The following is a 21,503-nucleotide window of genomic DNA, read 5'->3' as shown; positions in this document are numbered from 1 at the left end:
ACACTTAGTGGCAAACATGCTTTACAATTAAAATTATTTATTAGATATAACAACATGCATAGTATGCAATCTTGTAAACTGGACCTAATCATTATTATGATTTGCCCGAACATCTATAAAAGCTTTAGATTCACTCATGATTAGCTTCAAATCACCATTTTAATTCCAAATTTTAGTTTTTAGATCTTCATCACGCCTCATTATTCAAACTCAATACCACATTAATTTCTAGACAAACCCTAACCCATCTTAGTCATTTTATCATATTTCTATCTCATTCTATCTCAGATTACTTAGGTTCTCAATTAATCAACCTCAAATCAACTAATTTAAGAAAGGGTTTAATCATTATATTAGACTTATGAATTAATTGTAGTAAGAATTTGTTTTCTTATACTAATAATAGAGTCAATTTTTTATTTTATGTGTTTTTTATATTAAAATCAACAAAACAAGGGTGTTGACCCTTTACACAAACAACTTACAGCACACTAACCATCAACATACTTATAGCATATAAAAAATAACAAAGAGTCATCATTAAGGAACTTGAAAATTTCCTTGTAGTTCCCTTCATTGTTAGCATCTTTACCCAAGAATTTAATCTACATCAAACACATGGAAGTGGTCAAGTTGTGCACCACCCTCAAACTAAACTTGGAGATGCTAATCATCTTCTACTCTATCTTCATCACCTTTTTCTTCAAGGCATCTAATTCCTCTATCGTGGTCCTGCAATTGGTACAATTGTACACACTCTCCCATTTTTTATTGTTTACCTCTTCTGGTATGGCCTCTTGGGTCAATTCTAAGGGTTCATTTTTTACCACTTTGTTTAGAGTTGTTGTTGGTTGGTTTGTTTGAATTCTCTGCCTTCCCTGTTCCATCCTCGACATCATCTTCATCCTTAGTGACATCATCATTGTTAGTTACTTCCTCCTCCTTTGATTCCTCCTCATAATCAACCAGTTTTTCTCACCGAATAACTGACCAACCTATTCGAGCATCTGTGATTAGTGATTTTGCACTTACTATCATCTTCAACACCCTCTTCCTCCCTATCAATAACTACCTCCTAAATGGTAATTTTATGTTTTTTAGCCGAGGAGGGTCTTTGGGATTTTATTTTCTTCTCCATGTTAGAGGTGGTAGTTGAGATTCTTTAGCCAGCATGCTAGGGGTGGGGGCAGTCGGGGAATCAGAGAAACATAGGTCTTTAGTAGAAAAAGAGATTTGCAAGCACTTATTTTTGCTAGTCCTTGAGGAAGCAATTATGGTAGCCACAGGGAGTGAGTCAGATCATGGGGCTTCAAGGGCTTCTGTAATCATTTTTTATCTACATAGGCAAGGGGCCAAGCTAAAGTGGTATAGACAAAAAAATGAGGCCCTGATGAGGGTTATAGGTTTTTGACCTTGATTTTTGGCTAAATCCAAAGCATCATCAACCAAAATTTCCCGAGACATTAGTAGAAAAAGTAGAAGATAGAACAAATCATGGTTATGCAAATTATTAAGCAGGGGAAGATGGTAGTAGGAATAGATTTTGAGTCTTCATTCTAAAGTGTAAAAATTCATTAACATTAGACAAACCTCGTTCCACAGGCTTGACAATTTGGAATGAGCGAATCCTTTGTGTAGCCTAACCGGTTCCTTGTCCTCCTTGAAGAATTGGGCTAAGATTTCACTGTCTGATAACCCAGCTTTGCTTCTTTCATTTTCTCCCTCTAGTGGAGAGACTTGTCCCTTTCTCAATGACTTCCTCACTGATCTAAAATGAAACACCTCCCGTAATAACCCTCCTATCTACTCTATACTTAGTAAACTAGACATATAGGTTTTCATCGTAACCATTTATGCATTCAATAAATTGGGCCACCCCTCCCTCATTAGAATTATGTCAACAGTGGGGTTCCTTTTGAACTCACTGTGAGTGGGGCCAAATTCTAACCTTGTCCCCACCCAAAGTGAAAGTTATCATGGTAACACAAAGAACCCAAACCAAATACTTAGCCATTTCTTTTTCTAATAGTCTAAAATTAGCCAATAAAACAAACTTTTGAGCCTTTAAATTAAATGTCTTAATTAAATTCTTGCCAGCAATGATGTAATAATTGCTAAGTACTCATAATAAACCCCAAACATACCAACCCTTTCCCTACAAACCAAATGAAATATAGTGGTGGGATTTTCTAGCATGGGAAATAACAACACTTAAGACCATCATTACAAAAGTTATTTTTGGTCCTAATAGTCATTTCAACTACTTGGTTGCACAAAAAATGATAGCTTATTGATTTTATTATGTTGCCCTCTAAGGTGGCCACATGACAAACCCATGTATGAGTTAGTCGCTTCATCATTATAACCCCTTCACTAAAATGATGACTCCACCCTTTCATCCTACTTGGCTTGTAGTATTGTGGACTGGGCTTCTACATCATCTTGGTAGTCATCACCAACTTGATAGTTAGCTTATTGTACCCATGATTGTTGGCAATATGGAAAGATTGATTATGTGTAGCATTGATATTTTGTCATTGATGTCAACACTAGATGTTATGGTTGGTTATCGGTAGACATGTTTTGGTTACCGACAGAAGATCTAGTGTTACCAACAAAAGAGACTATCTGTTGGAAACTTCCAACATCTTTGGATTAATGGAATATGTTTGGTTCTATGTGTTACATTCTTCTGAAGCATGTCTTGGTTAGTTGGTATTGACTTCATGATTGGATGCTATCATACACTCTAGTAAATCCTTACCGAAAGAGCTTTTATTGAGAATCTTGTACAGGATGCATAAGTGGTGTTGGTGTGGTTTCTAGGATGCAGAAGATGATCCTTGATCGTGATTCAACCAGTTGGAGACATCGCTTTTGCGTGGTGGACCCAGAATAGGTTTGGTGCCCATCTAGGTTATGGACCGATATCATGTTAATGTGTTCTCTACACATTACTGGGATGATTTATGGATTGATTAATATTGTTTTGGTCTAAAGCCGACATGGCATATCATTGTAATATGGATGCATATAATGATCTTATTGCAATATCTTGTAGGTGGCCGACCTAATTAGTTTAGGCCTTAGGGTTTGTATAAATCAATGTAAGATCTCATTGTATATTATGGTAGTGGTGTGGACAAGAAAAGGAATGTAATGTGCAAATATTGTAATATCATTCAGGTAGAGGATTAGGTCGATCATTGAAGATCAAATTGGGTTTATGTAAGAGGTCAAAGGCCTTTGGTATTGAGCTTAACCAGGACTATAATTGGGCATGGCAGATGTTATCTTTGGTAGTTCAATCCACTAGATTGTTGTCCAATTATCTTGAGGTGGTTTTAACCTCTTTATAGTCAGCGAGACTCTTTTGTAATGAGTAGTGCGCTCTAGGCAGTGTGCCTTCCTGCATGTACAGGCCCCTCATTGTATCACATACTTTTTTGCAGAAGTATTATCTGACTATGGGTAGGCTTTTCACCATGGTTTTTCCCTTTACTGGGTTTTCCACGTATAAATCATGGTGTTATGTGGTATGGTTGCATTGTGTTGATTATATGTTTCATTGTTGAGTTGCATTGTTTACCGGTATTTGTTTCTACCGGTATCTGGTTCTGCTATTCTGGTATTTAATGTTTATGTGATCTGGTTTAAGGTGGTAAAGTGGATTAATTGATATAATCTATTAACAACTGATTCACCCCCCCTCTCAGTTGTTCACCGATTATCCTAACAGGTGCCATCTTTACTTCCATGCGGTCCACGAGTAGGGCATCCATGTCAACCTTGTAGAATCCACCCCTCGTTGTCTTACCCTGTACTAAGAGGGTCCCACTCTTTCTTTCGCTTGGCCCTATTGTACCCATGGTTATCCATCCATCTTAGGTTATTCATCCACCTTGAAGCTCCATGTCCCCCACTTGTCTGCCAATCCTATTAGAAGCCTCACTATCACATCTAGTCATCAAGCAATTTAAATTTGTCTTCTACCTAAATAATTTGAATTTTATGCCTTTACTTCACATCCTCTGTTCCAAAAAGAGCGAGCAGAGAATGACACCCAAAATCCAAACCTCCCAGTTTTTCATCATTCAACATGCTGATTGGATTTACTATCCTATATAAGGAGTCTTTGAATATTGGTAGGTAGGCACTCCCTCGATCTCAAACATATGGGGTCCAATTGCTAGGCCCAAAGCAACCATGGCATCTACAACTTTGTTTCCTTCCTTGAATGTATGCCTTATTTCAAAATTCTTGAGCCCTAAGAGCAGTTTGTGAATATCACTAATAGTCCCATCACTGGTCCATCCTGTAATGTTATTTCCTTTGATAGAATCCATAATGAGCTTTGAGTCACCCTTAATATCCAGAACTCGGATGCCAATTGAGAGGGCCATCTTTAACCCCCAAAGAAGTATCATTTCCTCTAGAATACTTGTGTAAGATGCCTGGTTACTAGTAATGTTATATGTTAAGTATTGAAGTTGTTTTAATATTTACTTTTATGCATATTTTATATTATTTAAAGATAATTTATAAGACATTTTAAGATTGGTTAAGTACGGATTCTATTGGAGCCCTTTCCCATAAAAGTTAAGATTATGCTAGCATATTAATCTAAGCTAAGCTTGAATATATACCATGTAACATGATTCAAGTTTTTCAAAAGCCTTAGGCCTACAAGAAGATATCCAAGTTATAAAAGACCGAAAAATTAATTTACTTTAAATTTAATAAAGAGCCACATACCATTTTTTTTACATTAGTTTTCACTAAAAGAGAAAACCTACTACCTTATGCTATTTCTACTTGACCATTTCCTTCCCTTTTATATTCCCATAAGATAAGGGTCCAATCACCCCTCCTAAATTATTACTTTCTCCCTACAATCTTTACATCCCCATCTAACATACCCTCTTGGAAATTAATTTCCTATATAGATTTTCCCCTAGCTCCAAAAAGCTACTTTTCTTGTAGTAACTAACTAGTAAGTACCTCCCTAGAGAGGGAGGGAAGTGTAAGCAGGTCAACCCAATAATTCTATCTTGGTGTACTACCATCAAATTATCCATATAGACTCCTAGGTCCTTATAGAAGGATACAAGTTTTTTCTTCTATTTGTAAATTAGATATATTTCTTTCCAGAAGGTTGCAATTCCTTCTTATAGACCCTTAACTAGACCTTCCTCCTAATGAGGATGATCCTCCTAACTTGCAAAGGAGGATGCAAGCAATTTTTAAGGATATAATCCTACATAATTTCATCCACCACCATCACCTACAAATTATCCAAAACATCTTCTTCTATGGAGGATCAGTGTTGGGAAATTTCAATTCTAATCCTATAGTAAAATTCATAAGATTCAACAGATTGGACTATTACAATATGGAAATCTACGCTTGTATGCAAATCTAAAACATAATTTGCCTTAATATGAAAAACCATTGAGATATTCATCTTCATTGTCATGCTAACATAAACCACTTTAACATGCTCAATAAACCTATCTTACATAAACATAAAATATCAATGAAATAAACATTTTATCACATACAATAGGAATGACAAAGAATGATGCAAATCAACAACATGAAAATAACATCTCACAACACAAGATTGACATGGAGAAACCCTTGTGGGGAAAAATTCCACCAAGAAGAGAGGCCAAGCAACTGTATTATCCTCAAATGTATGAGATTACAATAAATTCGCTTCCATCACTCCTTTTGTGTCTTCAATTTGACAATATTTCATTACTTCTCCAACTTGCAAAAAAATGGCTTTGATATTCATACCAATTTATAGAAGATCCGGTGTGAAAAAAAACATTGTATATTCTCAAAACAAGAGGTATATATCACCTCCAAAACAATACAACCCCCTTAGTGGAAAACCTATTAACTTAGTATTAAATAATAAATCTTCATATGGCCTTCACAAGGGCACCTAATAAATAGCCAATCAAAATTATAACTATTCAATGCACCATGTTACTATTTGACAACTTGGATGAATCCACAAGTAGAACATGAAACAACATGCACACTTGGGTGCCCCGCTCAGGTGAACATACAAATGACATTAGTCAACATGCATTGGAATGCAAGAATGATGATCCCACTCCCAAAGTGGACCCCTAAGAAGAATATTCCTCTAGTATTATTTTAAACATCACTAGAATGTGTTTACTTGTACCTCTTTGGATTGCAATTACAATTTCTATTAGGAAAAAAATATTAAACATTTTAACTCTCTTGCTGCTTAGAAAAATTTCTAGGAAACATGAGAATGAATTAAGAATGCAAGGTTAATGTCACATCTTAACACTCAAGACCTAACTTCATATGTGTTAGCTAGTACTTAACTTCCTAACATATCTTTTATAATGAAATTGAGGAAAGGAAAATATAGAATGAACAATGTACTCTTCAACCTTTAATCTAAAATTGCACCTCCATAGTGTGAATCATGACCCCTTCAACATTGTACACAAAAAATCATCTTTACAAGCCCTCCCTACTTGCCTAACCACCAACCAATGAACACCTAAAGAAAGCATGCAATGAAATCAATTTAAAATAAGAGAGGAATCGACCTTTTTTAAATAAGGCTCCCACATGCTCTAATGAGTGGGGACTATTGAATTCTCATATTACTTATATACTTTCTTAAAGAAATTTATCATGCATCCTTTGTAAGTACTTGCATGAATAAAGAGATAAATGATGGGGTAGATAGGAGATACAAAAATCTTTTTATAGTCCGCATCTAAAGAAAATGGGACCTAGAAGAACACCATGTGATGTAAATATTGGAAATAATTTTAAGATGCAATATCTAAGGCCATAAGGGATGATATCCCCTCCTGAATATTAATCTATCACTATCAATTGGATAAAGGTAGAAGGTCAATAGTTACTATAGACAAACTCTCCCTAAAAGTTCCATTAAAGTTTAGCTGCATAAACCCTTTTGACATTTTTTTTCAAGTAGTTAAATATCTCTTTTTTAATTGATTACCCATATGTAGGGGCTATCGACTTCCAATCATGGATGATTGATACCGTAATGGTAAAAAATCAAAATTTATTTCTGTCAAAGAAGCTTGGCCATATGTGATGATGATGGATTCAATCATAATCCAACATCCTTTCCACTGCTTTATCTCTCTAGAAATGGTTATTTATTTCCAACCAAAATATCATAGGGTGTTTCCATATGTGATCTTTCACAACATAACTAGATTTATTTTTCCTTTAAGATAAATACATATATTTGTCTTGAGGTAGTAGGGAGGGTCGATTCTTCTTTCTTTGAGCATAGTCGATACTTAGAGGTACCTACAAAACCACACTTCTTCAAATTATCTTTCTTATTCACATTTACAAGCTATATAGATGTATTACACTTTGATAACACTTATTTACACCAAATGAGTTTTACGGGCTAGTCTATTATTAGAATTTACCTAGCTAAGAATAATCAAATTAAATTCATAACCCATGATCTATCTCCATTCCAACTTAGTTAATTCAATATGAGCAGAAGAAGAACATGAATCATGGAAACCAGGGATGAATAAAATAAAATATCTATATTAAAAGAGGGGAGCCAACATGTTCCTTCCAAACATGCTATTAGAAAATCCTTCCTAGCTTATCCACCCAACAATCCTTAATTTTTGTCTCCCAGTTCTCTTCCAAGCACCTCTAAACCTCCCCCATCCTAAAAATCTTATTGAGAGGGGGTGGCACATTCAAAAGTCTTAGAAATTGGCTTGTTCTCCATTCTTTATATCCCAAGTAATAAGATTAGAGATTAGTTTTCTCTTGAAGAGATAAAGTTCTTTAATATTAACCCCTAATGAGGCCTATCACCCTAAGGCCCCATTATGCATACTTATCCCCCTTCATCTTGCTATTGATAAATGCGTTCTTAGCTTAACAAGTGAATTTCTTATCCTTTAAACAATCTTGTCATAATAATATTTTACGTATTACATTTATCTTCCTTAGGATTAGTTTGGGAACATGGAAAATTGACAATAAATATGCTGGAATGGTTAGCATGATTGCCTTTATCAAATTCTATAATTCCCACTCCTCTTGATCTTTCCCTTGACAAGCCATTTCCCATCTTAACAAAGGAAAAATCTTATCCTTTGAACAACCTTACCATAAGACTATTTCACATAACCTATTTAACCTGACAACAATTAGTTTGAGAACCTAGAAAAATAAGAATATATATATATATATATATATATATATATATATATATATATATATATATATATATATATATATATATATATATATATATATATATATATATATATATATATATTGAAATTACTTGCATGGCTACCTTAATTAGAGCGATTTTCCTTGTCAGACTAAGCCATTTCCCCTCTTATGTACACTAATTTATTTTAGATTTTTTCCACGACTTCCATCTAAACCCAAGCTTTGCTTAAATCAATGAAAACTGAGATTCTTACATATATTAGAAGTTTAGGGCTTCTCCATTCTTTGAATCAATCTAGAAATTATATTTGAAAAAAAAAAGACTATAAATTTTGCTACATTTATTAATGTATGATACTTGTTCATACAACTCTAAGGCTAATTTAAGAATTTTAGCTTTTGCCACACTATACATAAATTAAGAGATCCAATTTTTAAGATAATATTATATTTTTGAACCTCCTCTTAACTTACAATTATTAAACAAATTTACCTAGGATTTTCACTATTAAGATGAAAAAACAAAGAAAACATCATTGTTACACAAAAAATATATCAAATTTATAACTAACATAATTTATATTTATATATTTATTTTTTATTGAAATAAAAAGAATTTACTAACACATAAACATCTACAAAACAAACTTTCACCTTCCAATTCAATTTTTTAAAAATATTATTCCATGTAGAGATAAAAAGTCCAAAACAATGCTCTTGGTGCAGTTAAATGATGGGCACAGATAACATCATCAATGACAATAAATCTAATACTAATAATCCAAACTTATTACAATAATACAAAAAATTAAGGATACTTTTGCACTAATAAATTCCCGTACCTTGCAATCATCTATAATAGTTTAAGGCACAATCACATTTCAAAAAGTAAATTTCCCATGTCCTCAACTAGGTATTATCACAAAGATTAAGGATAGTGCAGTTTGAAAGCATAAGTTAAAACATGTTTATCGTGATTAATGATAGTTGGGAATCGGGATTCATAAATTTAATAATAATTAGTAATAAATAATTTAAAAAATAAATACAAATATTAAAGATGTTTAGTTTCACTATCTAAGCAATGTTTGTTTATAGTGATAAATAAAATTATATATAATAAAAAAAAAATCAAATTTCATATTGTTAATGATTTATCAATATATATAATTAAAATATATATATTGAAATTGGAGCTTTCTATTTTCAATATAATAAAAAATACAAAATTTGTAAATCGCAAAGATTTTTAGGCAATTTCTACTGGTTAGATCTTTTTAATCTGTCTTATGTAAATTTGTGTTTTACAATTATACCATTTTGTATAACGAATAGCAATTACCTATAGAAAATTGGCTTATGCAAATTTGTGTTTTTACAATTATACCATTTTGTATAGAAAATAGCATTGGAAACAAATTTCACCATTACAAACATGATCAGACAACTGTTAATAGTAACCAAAAATTTGAAACATTTTGCAAGATAGAGAATATTAATTGTAATCCATGAAAAAACATCTGTCAAAGAAGCGGCAAAAGGGCCAGTCCAATCGTAATTGGGCCCTCTAAAGTTATCCATTTCTTCCCCACAATAGTATTTCTCTTATGATCAAGGGCCTACCATGCCTCTATTGGTGGTTGCTTTATTCAATCACAGTAATTAAAAGTTTGTGAATCCAGTTTGATCAGCAAAATTTTATTGTCAAATTCAGCATTTTGTCATATTAAGGTTTTCATCAGCTATTTGACTTATACCCATGTTAGATGGAGGGGCGGTGGATGATGGGATCCTGCCAAAGAAAAAGGGAAAGAGAAAAGCTGATACGTAAGGAGAAGACAGGTTGGTTGAGGATGACTAAAGCAAAGCTGAATGTATTATTTCATCTGTATTTTTATATGTACAGGTCCCAGCTGCTGTCTTTTTGAATGGCTTCTCAGACCAAAAGCCAAAGCAGAGATTCATGTGGCAATATAGAAAGCAAAAGTATGGATTTTCCTTTTCATAACTAATTTTGAAATGGGCTTTACTGGTCATTTGTTGTCTAAAATGGGGGAAGTTGCAGTCCTGTATAGAATACTTATAGAGCTTAAATCAATGGCATCTGACAGGACAAGAGTGTATATTTTGTATGTTCTTAGAGTACAGTGTCAGTGATGCAATCTGTTCTTGCCCTTGCCTTGTATTGCTAATAATAGCTGCTGATTGAAAGGCAGTGTTCTGTTTGCAAGAGCAAACAAGAAAATACCTACCCATGACCTGAATCTGTTGTGATCATAGAGTCGTTTTGTCCTCTGCTTATATTGCGTATTGATTTGGATTGCCCATTTTTGAAGATATGGACAAGAAGACCTTTTGGATTGTTAGCAACAGTGTAGGATCCATGGTAGGGTTTTGTTTTAGGTTTGCCTGGGAAAACCCTATAATCTCCTTTCAGCTGTTCTGTCTTGGCTTGCTTATGATTTTGTACCCACAGTTTTGCTTCAGGGTATTCCTCTCACCAGTAGTTGTTTATACTGGCTTCTTCCTTACTGCACTCCTCAGCATCGGACATAGGCAACAGCAGGAGAAGGTTGCAGCTCTTGAGAAGAACAAGGGAGTGGTCAAGGAAGGAATGCCCCTCAATGAGGTTTGCCAGTTGAGGAGTCTTTCAGAGGAAACCATAACTGGGTTTTCAAGCGGGAAATATGATGAATATGCAGAAGAGAGTATTGTATCAGAAAAAATTCAGGAAGAGGAGTTTAATGGTGGATTTGTAGATGGTATGGAAATAAATAGCAGAGAAATGGAGACTGAGGTCTACGAGAATAGGTCATTGGACCTGTCAAATGAAGAAATTAGGGCTCCTGATTTCCAAAAGGACCAAAATCGCGCTAAATCTGTACATTTCAGTGATAATCTTATTGAGGGGGTTTATAGAACCCAATTGGATGTGATCATGGAGGAGAATGAAGAAGAAGAGCGGAATCACATTGAAATTTCAACCCCGAGAAAGATAGACAGTGATTCGGACGATGAGGCTCCAATGAATGTTTCCCCTCAGTCCGAGGACAAAGAGGATCAGCAACAGAGGAAAGTTCGCCTTGAAGATTTTTTCTCGCTTACATTGAACTGTGAGTCTACATGGAGAAGCTTTGGCCATCATGGTGCCAGTGCTAGCAACAACTCTTGTACTTCTGATGATGATGATGATGATGATACAGATAGTTCCGGGTCCTCTGAGGGTTCACTGGGACATCTGGGTCCTCTATTACATATAGTTGATGATCCCAAACATTCCCATTCAGTACAAAGTAATTTTTTTGTGGAGGATTCACTTCATTCCAATGGTGGGGGTGAAGAATCGCCTGTTGATTTTCATTTTAGTTGGACTGAGGAAGATGAAAGAGAGGAAAAAGAAAGCCTGTTTGAGATTGTGCATGCAGGGGATGCTCAGTCCATGTCGGAAGAAGACAACTTGATTGAGATTGCTCTTTCTGATCAGGAAAATTCAGAGCTGCCAGAAGTTCAGGCGACAATGGATCAACGAAATACCGAAGAACAACCTCTCAAAGCCCAAGAGCATCGGGAGAAGGATAAGTTTGAAGGTCCAGAGGAGGAAAACCTGATTGAGATTGATCTGTCGAAACACAGTATTGGATTACCAGAAGAAATTGAAGAGAAAAACCTAATTCAAGGAGAGCTATCTGATCATTCTGGGGATGATCCACCAGTCCATAGTGACCCTACTCCAGAAACAGAATCAAAATTAGAGGAGGAGATCAAGGCTCCTGAACAAAATGAATCATCACCAACAGAAAATCCTGGTAAGAATCAAGAGGAAGGTCATCCACAAAGAGCTGAAATAGGAGAAATCATAGAGTCTTCTGCAGAATCATTAAAGCTAGGTATGTAATCTGAAGATATATTACCGATCTCTTTTATTCATCCTCTTATTTTGAGGAATTTTTTTGGGCTATTGAACTAGTGATTTGAAGTGGATAGAGCTGAATGGTGTGATATGGATTTTTCAGAATCTAGGAATAATAGCCTCGTATATCTTTAACTTCCATAAAATGAATGAAGTGATTTGATTATTGCAGTGAGCAATTATATTGTAGTATAAATGAGATCCCCTGCTTGGTTTGTATTCTTTGTTCTCAATCAACATAACCAGAGCAGGGGAAAAATTGAAGTCCACCAATTTGGATTGTGGACTTGGATACTGCCTCCATTGGGCCAAATTTTATTGAGTCCAACCTTGTTGGCACATTAATTATATCAAACATTTTGGATCATGTGAGGGTATTGGAAAATAATTCATAGCTGTGTATGGAGGGAGCTGCTGTTCCCTACTCTTGTCAATCTGTAAAATTCTATAGCTCTTCAAGTTCTTTGTATTTGGATTTGGACATGAATATATTATTCGATAAACCCACATTTTGTTGTGGTGGATGTCTTTCAGGCTATTGTAATCAAGCAAAAATGCAATGAGTCAATTTCTTTCTGTGAGTATGAGTGTCGATTTAGAGATTCTTAAAACAATAACGACTGAATTCTGATTTTGACATGGATCTCTCTCTCTCTCTATATATGCACACTAGTTTTTATGAGTTTTATATATATATTTTTTTTGAATATTAAAATTTTCTCTCTTTTATTTTATCAAGTCAATTTTGTGAAAGAATTTTGTTATTGTAGATTTGTAGCAGAAAATAAATTTGTAATTTATGTTAATTCAACCAAATGCATATAAATAAGTATAAATCAAGAGATTAAATAATGATAATTGATGGTTGAATATTGAGACAAGTGTATTTGTTATGTTAGGAAAGTAAAATAAAGAGGGTAGAGGTATTTAGCTTCTTGATTGAAGAATGAATGTTATGTGAGGAAGATTTTGGAATACTCTTTATTTTTGTCTTAGAATGTGATTTTTTTTGTCAAATGAACACTTCAAATTTTTATAAAGTCGCTATGCAACATATAAAATGTACCTCAATGCATTGAGGGATGTGCCTAGATATATGGGGTGTGTTTTATATGGCTGCATGGCTAGTTCCCAAATTTTGCATTGGATTTTTCTTCTATCAAAGGAAAAGTTTGTAGGTTTCGGACGAGTTTGTTGTCATTGACTAGTCTAGTATGTTTGAATTCATCCTGATGCATAATGTAACTAGGACTTGCATCCCAACAAGGTGCAATGATTACATCGATAGCAATATATGCTATGGGTAATATATTGTAGGGCTAATAATAAATAAATAAAAACAAAAAGTAATAGTAAAGGAATATTTTGTATGGTTTGACAAAATCAAATCCAACACATAAAACTACATGATAACTGTTAGATATGTCACTGATGTGCAAGAATATTTTTAAAAAATGGGCAATGTTGAATTCACAAAAAATGCACCCGGAAGACTTCTATGGTGACCCTAAAAATGATGGCACGGAAGAGGAAAAGTAAGGTCAATGTGGAATTCGAGCTCATTGTTCATTTTCACAACCACAAATTCCATACTTTTGAAGTTTCAAATTCAAATTTCAAAATGGGCCCCAAGACATCTCTTTGCCTCTACCCAAACTATTGTCATACCAAAATTTTTCAATTCCTTACCCAAGATCCAATATGCACCTATGGATTAGAACTACTTCATTTTCACTCCAAGAAAATTCTTATCTAATTGTGAAACTCTTACAATCACTCTTGCTTTTGTCATAGAATCACACTACATTAGCATTCTTTAGTTTTTTCACTCGTTAAAAACATTTTCAAACCTTCATATTTGCTTCCTCACTATCTTCATATCCCATGAGATTGTCCTACCATAGAAAATATGCATATATACACATTTATATTTGTAAAAAAATTGTTGAAAATGAAATATACAGAACTTAAAACTAGAGATGTTAAAAATTAATTAGTTTTCTAAACAAAAAATTTGTTAACCACATCAAACAAATGCTTGACTGTAGTTGAAAATTTTATTGTATTAGTATAATTGCAAAATGTGTTTGACTATATAAGAACATAATCACCTTAAGAAGTTGGCTGTATTTTCTCCTTAGTTGTCATCGAATGCTCCTATTCCGAGTGTTACGATTAGTGTCGGGAATATGGTCATATTTAGGATTGTAGATAGAACCATAACCTTAATTACATCCCAACCCTAATATATAACACATTAACTCTAACCATAATGCTAACCCTAACACTACATCTAACCTTAATTTAAATCTTAGAAAAAATAGCTCTAATCCTAACTAAACCCTAGTGCTAACCCTAATTCTAATTCAATCGTAACGCTAACCCCAAGCGTTATCTTAGAATGACAATCCTTAAATCCTAACATTAACTCTAACCCTAATTGAGCCCTAATACTAAAGCTAACTTAAGTTTTATTTTAGAATGAAAACTTTAATTTTAACCAACACTCAACCCTAACTATAAGCTAACCTTAACCCTAACTCTAATTATAATTAAAAGATGGTACATATTATTTAATTTTGGTATATTTTATTTACTATTTACATTATATTAAGGATAGTAATTTAATTCATAAAAGATGGCACTTTACATATTGTAATAAAATAATTTTATACATTTTCTAATCATTTTTATGGGTAAAATAATTTTAAATGATTTAAATTTTTAATATTTTAAATTTTTTTAATAATTCATTCTAATTTTATAATATTTTTAAATGCAACATATTTTCTAAAATGACAACAAATAAGATAACAAAGATTTTGTTACAATAGAATTAGAACTATTATTAATATTTTTCTAAACTAAATTTCCACATAACACTAACTTAACTCTAGTTAAGCTCTAATGCTAACACTAACTTAAGCTTTATCTTAGAATGGACATCTTATTTTTACCTACCCCTAATGCTAACAATAAGCTAGCTTAATCCTAATCTCAACTACAATCAAAAGATAATACATATTAGTTAATTTTGGTAAAAACTTTTTAATTTTAGTATATATTATTCAATTTTTATTGTTAAATATTTTTTAAATGATTTAATTTTTCAAAAAGTTAAATTTTTTAATCACAATTTTTAAATTTATAATATTATTAAATATAACAATTTAATATATGTTTTTTTAAAATGACTACAAATAATATAATAGAATGAAAAATTATTTATAAAAGATGGTGCATTTCTTATTGTAATTAAACCATTTTATATATTTTCTAATAATTTTTTATTGCAAAAATAATTTTTAACTCTTTAAATGTTTTAATAATTTTTCAAAATATTGTTAAATATAACATGTTTATTAAGATGACAACAAATAATGTATTAGAGACAATTTTGTTACAAGAATATTTTTCTCTAGTATGTTTGGATTCATCCCTATACATAATGTAATTATGTTCTTTTGCTTGCCTAGTGTGCTCATGTGTCCTTTGTCTTTTCAAATATTTATGAGGTTGGTAGTAGTCAAAAACACTCTGATAGAGCCATTATTGTCTCACAAGGAGTCAAGTTCTCCTAGGTCAATCTTTAGAAATGTGTATAGAGATTCAAAGATGACAAGAAAGCCTCTTAAGATGATGCATATATATTCATAACTCCTTTTAGTGGACCAATTGAAGTGTTTTCCTAGTGATTGCTTCTTCAATGCTTTAAGATGAGAGAGTATGTTTGAGATACAAGAGATGTGAAATAAATGCAATTAATGTCTTTAAATACTAACACATAATATCAAGTCACACAAAAGTGGACTTAGTCAACTTTGGGTAAGTAATGTATAGGAAGTTAATCAATCAAATATGAATTTAATAATTTGAAAAGCAAAAGGACAAGCCTATGGTTGTAGGGTTTCCTTTACAATTATGGGAGTGTCCTAAGATTAGGAAATATTATATGGATATAGTTGCATAGATGAATATGATGAATGCAAGGATAAGATAGATGTGTAGGGACTTAGTCAACACTAGGCAAGAATGGTAAAAGAGGTCAATCAACCTAATCTGAATTTTCTAATTTGAAAAGAGAAGGCACAGGCCCATAATTGTGGGAGTGTCCCAAGGTTAGCAAATTCTATATGGAGATAGGTGCATAGATGAATAGGGTGAATGCAAGGATAAGACAAATAATGTATAGGGACTTAGTCAACACTAGGTGAGAAAGGTAAAGGAGGTCAATCAACCAAATATGAATTTTCTAATTTGAAAAGAGAAGGCACAAGCCCATATTTGTGGAAGTGTCCTGGCACAAGAAAATATTAAATGGAGATAGGTACACAAAAGAATGTGGTGAATGCAAGGATAAGGAAAATGCACAAGATGCATGCATATAAGGATAAGGCAATTTTTATGTATATGGGGATGTGGTTGTATTAGAGATAAATAAAGGATAGGGTAATGCAGAGAGTTTTTTAGTGGCAAATCTTCACCAATTGGTGAATTCTGCGTTTTTTTTTTTGAGGAAATGGTGAATAGTTTGGGGCAACATAGTGGTCAAATTGCTCAGAATCTCGAGGTTAACGGTACACTATATTCTGGCTTCACCATTGACCACACACCATTCGACGTGCATGCCCGTAATATTCACCTGGAATCACTCGGACGTGGGTATTAGATCACCTTCGTTATTCACCAGAAATAGTAAAATGACCACGTACCCAGGACCTAATTCACCAACAATAAATTAAATGTTCATTGCACGCATCGGCCAAATTTGCCAATATCAATTAAAACATTATAAGCATTCGAGGACCCATTTCACCCCGCTTAAATCAAGATGCATTTTGAAACGCCTGCACAATTAACCAAAAATGCAATCATGGATTGATATAAATACACTCTTTCTTACAATTTGTTCATGTTTGATTAGTAAATTTGGGAGCTCTCAATTCACATTTCGCAATTTGAGTTGGAACGTCGAATTTCATTGTAGGGCGGAGGGCCAGAGTTACAATCTTGCAACATAGGCCCAGGCATTCCTGATTCCCGATTCAGAAAATTGAGAAGGCATAAAGGTGAGTAATCATTTCTTCATACTTGATAGTATTAGTTTTAACTTTTAATTCATAGTGAGAGGTCAAGACTCAAGATGTCACAGTCAGACATGGGTGAGACTCCTCAGGGTGGTGAAGGGATTGAGATGTTAGACAAGGGTGAGACTGAGACTCCTTAGGGCGGTGAAGGGATTAGGATGTTAGACAAGGGTAAAACTTCTCAGGGTGGTGAAACTAAAGGGATTGGGAGGCCATCAAAACGGCCACAACTTAAATTTAAAGATACTACCATAAAGTGTTTCTTTGGAATTGGCAAAGTTTCTGGTCCATCAACTTCTGCAGTTGTAGAAGCCATTCATAGTAGCTCACCACCACCACAAGGTGGGATTGTCATTGAGTTAAATGCATCAAATGAGGATGACAATACCAACACGGTAGAAGATGTTCTAAGGGATACACACAATGAGATAATTCACTTAGATGCAAATGCTAGTATTGAAGATGATGTTGGTAGGAAGAAAAGAAAAAGGAAAGTAAAACTGGGGCAAGAGTAGGAGATGACAAGGAGTTTTAAGATTGATTGGGTAGCAAAGTACCCATTCATTGAACCAGTCCCAAACAATGATGAACAACCAACATAATGTAGGTGTAAGATTTGTAGCTGGAAAACTAAAAGAGAGAAGAAGATGCAGCTAAAGCTTGACACCATAGAAAAGCATATTAGTAAGGTTTATGAAAAATAGATCATAGACAGAAAGGAAACACCAGAGTAAGATGGAAATCAAAGGAAGAATGTCTTCATGTTAAGTATGCCACAAAATATGAAGAGCATAACCACAAAATGACATTGATTGGTAATAGTGGATTTGGAAATACAATCAAGGCTGGGCTTGAACATGCAGCGAAAGATGCAAACCTGGCAAAGACTGTTTAGATGAGTGTTATTTTTCATATTCTATCGAGAGGGCATCCTATGAAATATTTCCCAGAATATAGTAATTTATTATCTTTTTTGAATGTTCCTCACCATCCTATGTCACATTGGTCAATAAATGCTAGATGGGAAATGGCAAACTATCTCGCTGAGGTGGAAAAGCAAAATTTACAAGAGAGTGTAAAAGAGTCAAATTTCATTTCATTATCCATAGATGTAGTTACTGCGGTAGATAACATTGCTTGGGTTTGTATGCATGTGTATATCGTAAAAGAACACGTCCGTCGAGCTCATCTACTCTGTGTTCATAAAATGGGGGGCAATTCAACAACAGAAAATTTATATTTGAAAGTTAAGAAATCTTTGAATGAAATTGCTGGTATGGATGACTTGACAATTGCCAAGAAGTTGGTGTGTGTTGGAGCTGCAGTAATGCAAGGTCAAAGGATCGGTCTTTGTGCAAGAATACAAACTAGTATTGCATCATACATGGTTGGCATTCACTGCATGGCCCATCGAATGAATTTAGCATATAGAATTGTAAGCAATTTCCCTACAATTTCAAAAGTTGAAGATCTAGTCCACGAGCTCCACTCATTCTTCTACTGAAGTCCTAAACGTTTTGCAGAATTTCAGATTTTTGCTAAGGGAGTAAAAACAGGAAACAAGCTTCTCAGGGATATTGAGATCATATGGATCTCCTTGCATGGACTTGCAGAACGAATTCTAACAGAATATCAATCCTTGATCAGACTAATCTATGAGCCTCACAGTAGACAAAGCTCCTGATCTCTTACATAAGTTAAGTGATATAGAGACTTTGTTAACTTTAGCTAGTCTTCTCCCCATGTTGGATTCAATGAACAAACTTGTTAAGAAAGCCCAAGACAGAACTATGTATATCAATCAGTATAGCACTCTACGTAAAATGACATGCTTCAGCCTAGATGGTCTATATTCAGATCTAACAGGGTGAAGCCCAAATGTTTTTAGGTGGACAATTATAGATTTGAATCATGCTGATTTTTTTTTACATTTCAATACAAAAAATGAGTTATGTGTCTTTGTAAAAGGATTTCAGATACCAATGCACCAATCTAAGACGGACAAGCGAGGCAGAGCACTACCAGTTAAAAAGGAAGATTTTGACAGGATTGTTAAATTTGTTAGTGATAATTTGAAGTCTATTGCATATGAGCTTTCAATTGAGATTCGTGAAAGATTCCCTTGAGAAGAAATACTTGAAGCCATGGGTTGTGTGTATCCTCAATTTTGGCATTCAATTGGAGATAATCCAAATGACACAAAGGTGTTTCATAAAAAAATAGAGGAATTGATATTGACATTTTCAAAGGATGCATATTGCAATTGACATCCAAAAGAAGGAATTTTAAATTCAAGTCATCTTAAAAAATAATGTAAATGCTTTGCATTGACTATGAAATAGTAGTTGGTTGTCTTGGAGAATCCATTTGAACCTGGATTAATCACAAGGCTTTGGAAAAGGATAGATCAAAGTGAAGTATTGCGTATTGCAATACCAGAATATTTGAAACTTGTTGATTTATGTCAAACAATGATATTGGGGTCAATGGAAGATGAGAGAGTTTCCAGTGCATTAGGCCTTTTGAAATTAAAAATAAAAAAAATTAGACAAAAATTTGGAAACTTGCTTGAGGTTGTTTGTAACTCAGTATAATGTTAGAGATTTTCCATATGATAGGGCATTGGAAATTTGGAATTCCATGCATGAAAGACGAGGGTTGTGCAACACTTTAAAAGCTGGTGGTGCTACTACTAGTGCTAGTGCTGAGACAAATGATGGATTGCAGACTCAGAGTCAGCATGGAGACGAAGAAATTTTTGAATACTCGACTCAGAATGAAGATGAACCTGTTAGTACTAGTCAGTTTCCAGATCTTGAGTCCATTTGGGATATAGAAGCCTCAGACTGAGTCACTAAAGTGAATTAGTAGTCAATTTATATGTATTTATAATTATACTACAGTTCTTGAGTCATATTACAATTTCAATTTGCAATACTATAGTTGTCATTGATGATTTTTGATATTGTATTCCTTGAATTTGTCAATTAGGACAGATACTTATTTCATATTTTTAATTGTGAATTTGAATTATTAGTAAACAATTAGAATTTATTTTCTGAATTATTAGTAAACAATTGAATTATTAGTAAACTGGTTCCACATTATGTTGAACATGAAATGCAACAATTCGTGTCACAAGATCCATAAAATTATTCATATTGTATAACTGTTAGAACCTTTCTACTATTCTACATTGAATGCTTAACATGATGTTCATGGCGATTAGGGTTTTGTGTTTGTTTTTTGTCTTAGTTGGCTAGTAAACCGAAGTTGTTGTGCATTGAAAATCTAAGTTGTCCTCTCTTTATTTGTCCATGTCAACGTCAAGTCTGGTCAAACGGTTGGTCAGACAATGAGACATGTTTAATGTTTCATCTCTAACTCATAGATAAATTTCATGTTTAACAATTTATGTGGCGAGTTAGCGAGTGTTGGTTTGGGTTTAAATTGCGAGGTCTCTAATTTTTTGGGTGTTAGCATTTTCTGTTAGTGAGCTTGAGATTGTTAATGAAATTTATTTGGTCATGAGGTCTCGAATTGGCTTGATGCCATGCATTATAGCCGCGAGAGTTAGCGAGTAAGTCATTAATGGTCTGTGTGCCACTGCTCGTGCCTGTTTATGAAGGTAATTAACATAAAACATCAATTTTTGTTGGTACTCGCTGGGTCGCTGCGGTCAAGAGATAAATAGTTTTGAGATTTTATGGTTATCGCTAGCTCATCGGTCCTTTATCATCAAGTCAGTTTAAGTTGTGAGCTTGGGAGTACTGGGAGATTTTAGTTGTTGCTACCTCACAAGATGTTTTGCACTTGACCATTTTATGTTGTGAGGTTGCGACTGGGTGTGATTTTGTGTTCGCGGTTAAGTCATTTTAATTTGCGATCATGCGATGTGGTTGGTATTGCAACCTAGTTGGTTTCATCACTTGCTCACAGGTTTTGAAGTTGTTTAGCATTTTATGTTGCGATCTGGCAACAAGTAAGTTTTGGTCTGATTTTGTGGTCATCACATGCTCGCGGGTTTGTAAGTCTTAAGTCAAAAAGTGTTGCGAGCATGCGATGGCAGTTAAGTGTCTTGTTGTCGCGGGATCACAAGGGTTTAAGTCAAGTTAAGTATCGAGTTGCGAGCTTGTGATGAAATAAGTTATTTTGTTAGATTTGCAGTGGTCGCCAGCTCGCAGGTAAAGAAAGAATATTACAAATGTTGTTGTGAGGTTGCGACTTAAGGGCTTGATGAAGATCAATGGCCG

At 33.9% G+C, this 21,503-nt stretch overlaps 1 protein-coding gene across 1 annotated transcript; it reads left to right on the top strand.

The window, feature by feature from the left end:
- Positions 1-9,928: 9,928 nt before the first annotated feature.
- On the top strand, positions 9,929-12,744 carry LOC131045203 (uncharacterized). Its single transcript, XM_057978748.2, has 2 exons — positions 9,929-12,140; positions 12,267-12,744. The coding sequence occupies exons 1-2, from the start codon at positions 10,592-10,594 to the stop codon at positions 12,296-12,298; spliced, it is 1,581 nt and encodes a 526-aa protein (XP_057834731.2). The 5' UTR covers positions 9,929-10,591; the 3' UTR covers positions 12,299-12,744.
- The last annotated feature ends 8,759 nt before the right edge of the window (positions 12,745-21,503 follow it).

The sequence above is a fragment of the Cryptomeria japonica genome, chromosome 7, assembly GCF_030272615.1.
Source record: "Cryptomeria japonica chromosome 7, Sugi_1.0, whole genome shotgun sequence".
NCBI lineage: Eukaryota > Viridiplantae > Streptophyta > Pinopsida > Cupressales > Cupressaceae > Cryptomeria > Cryptomeria japonica.
This window is presented reverse-complemented; position numbering and strand designations above follow the sequence as displayed.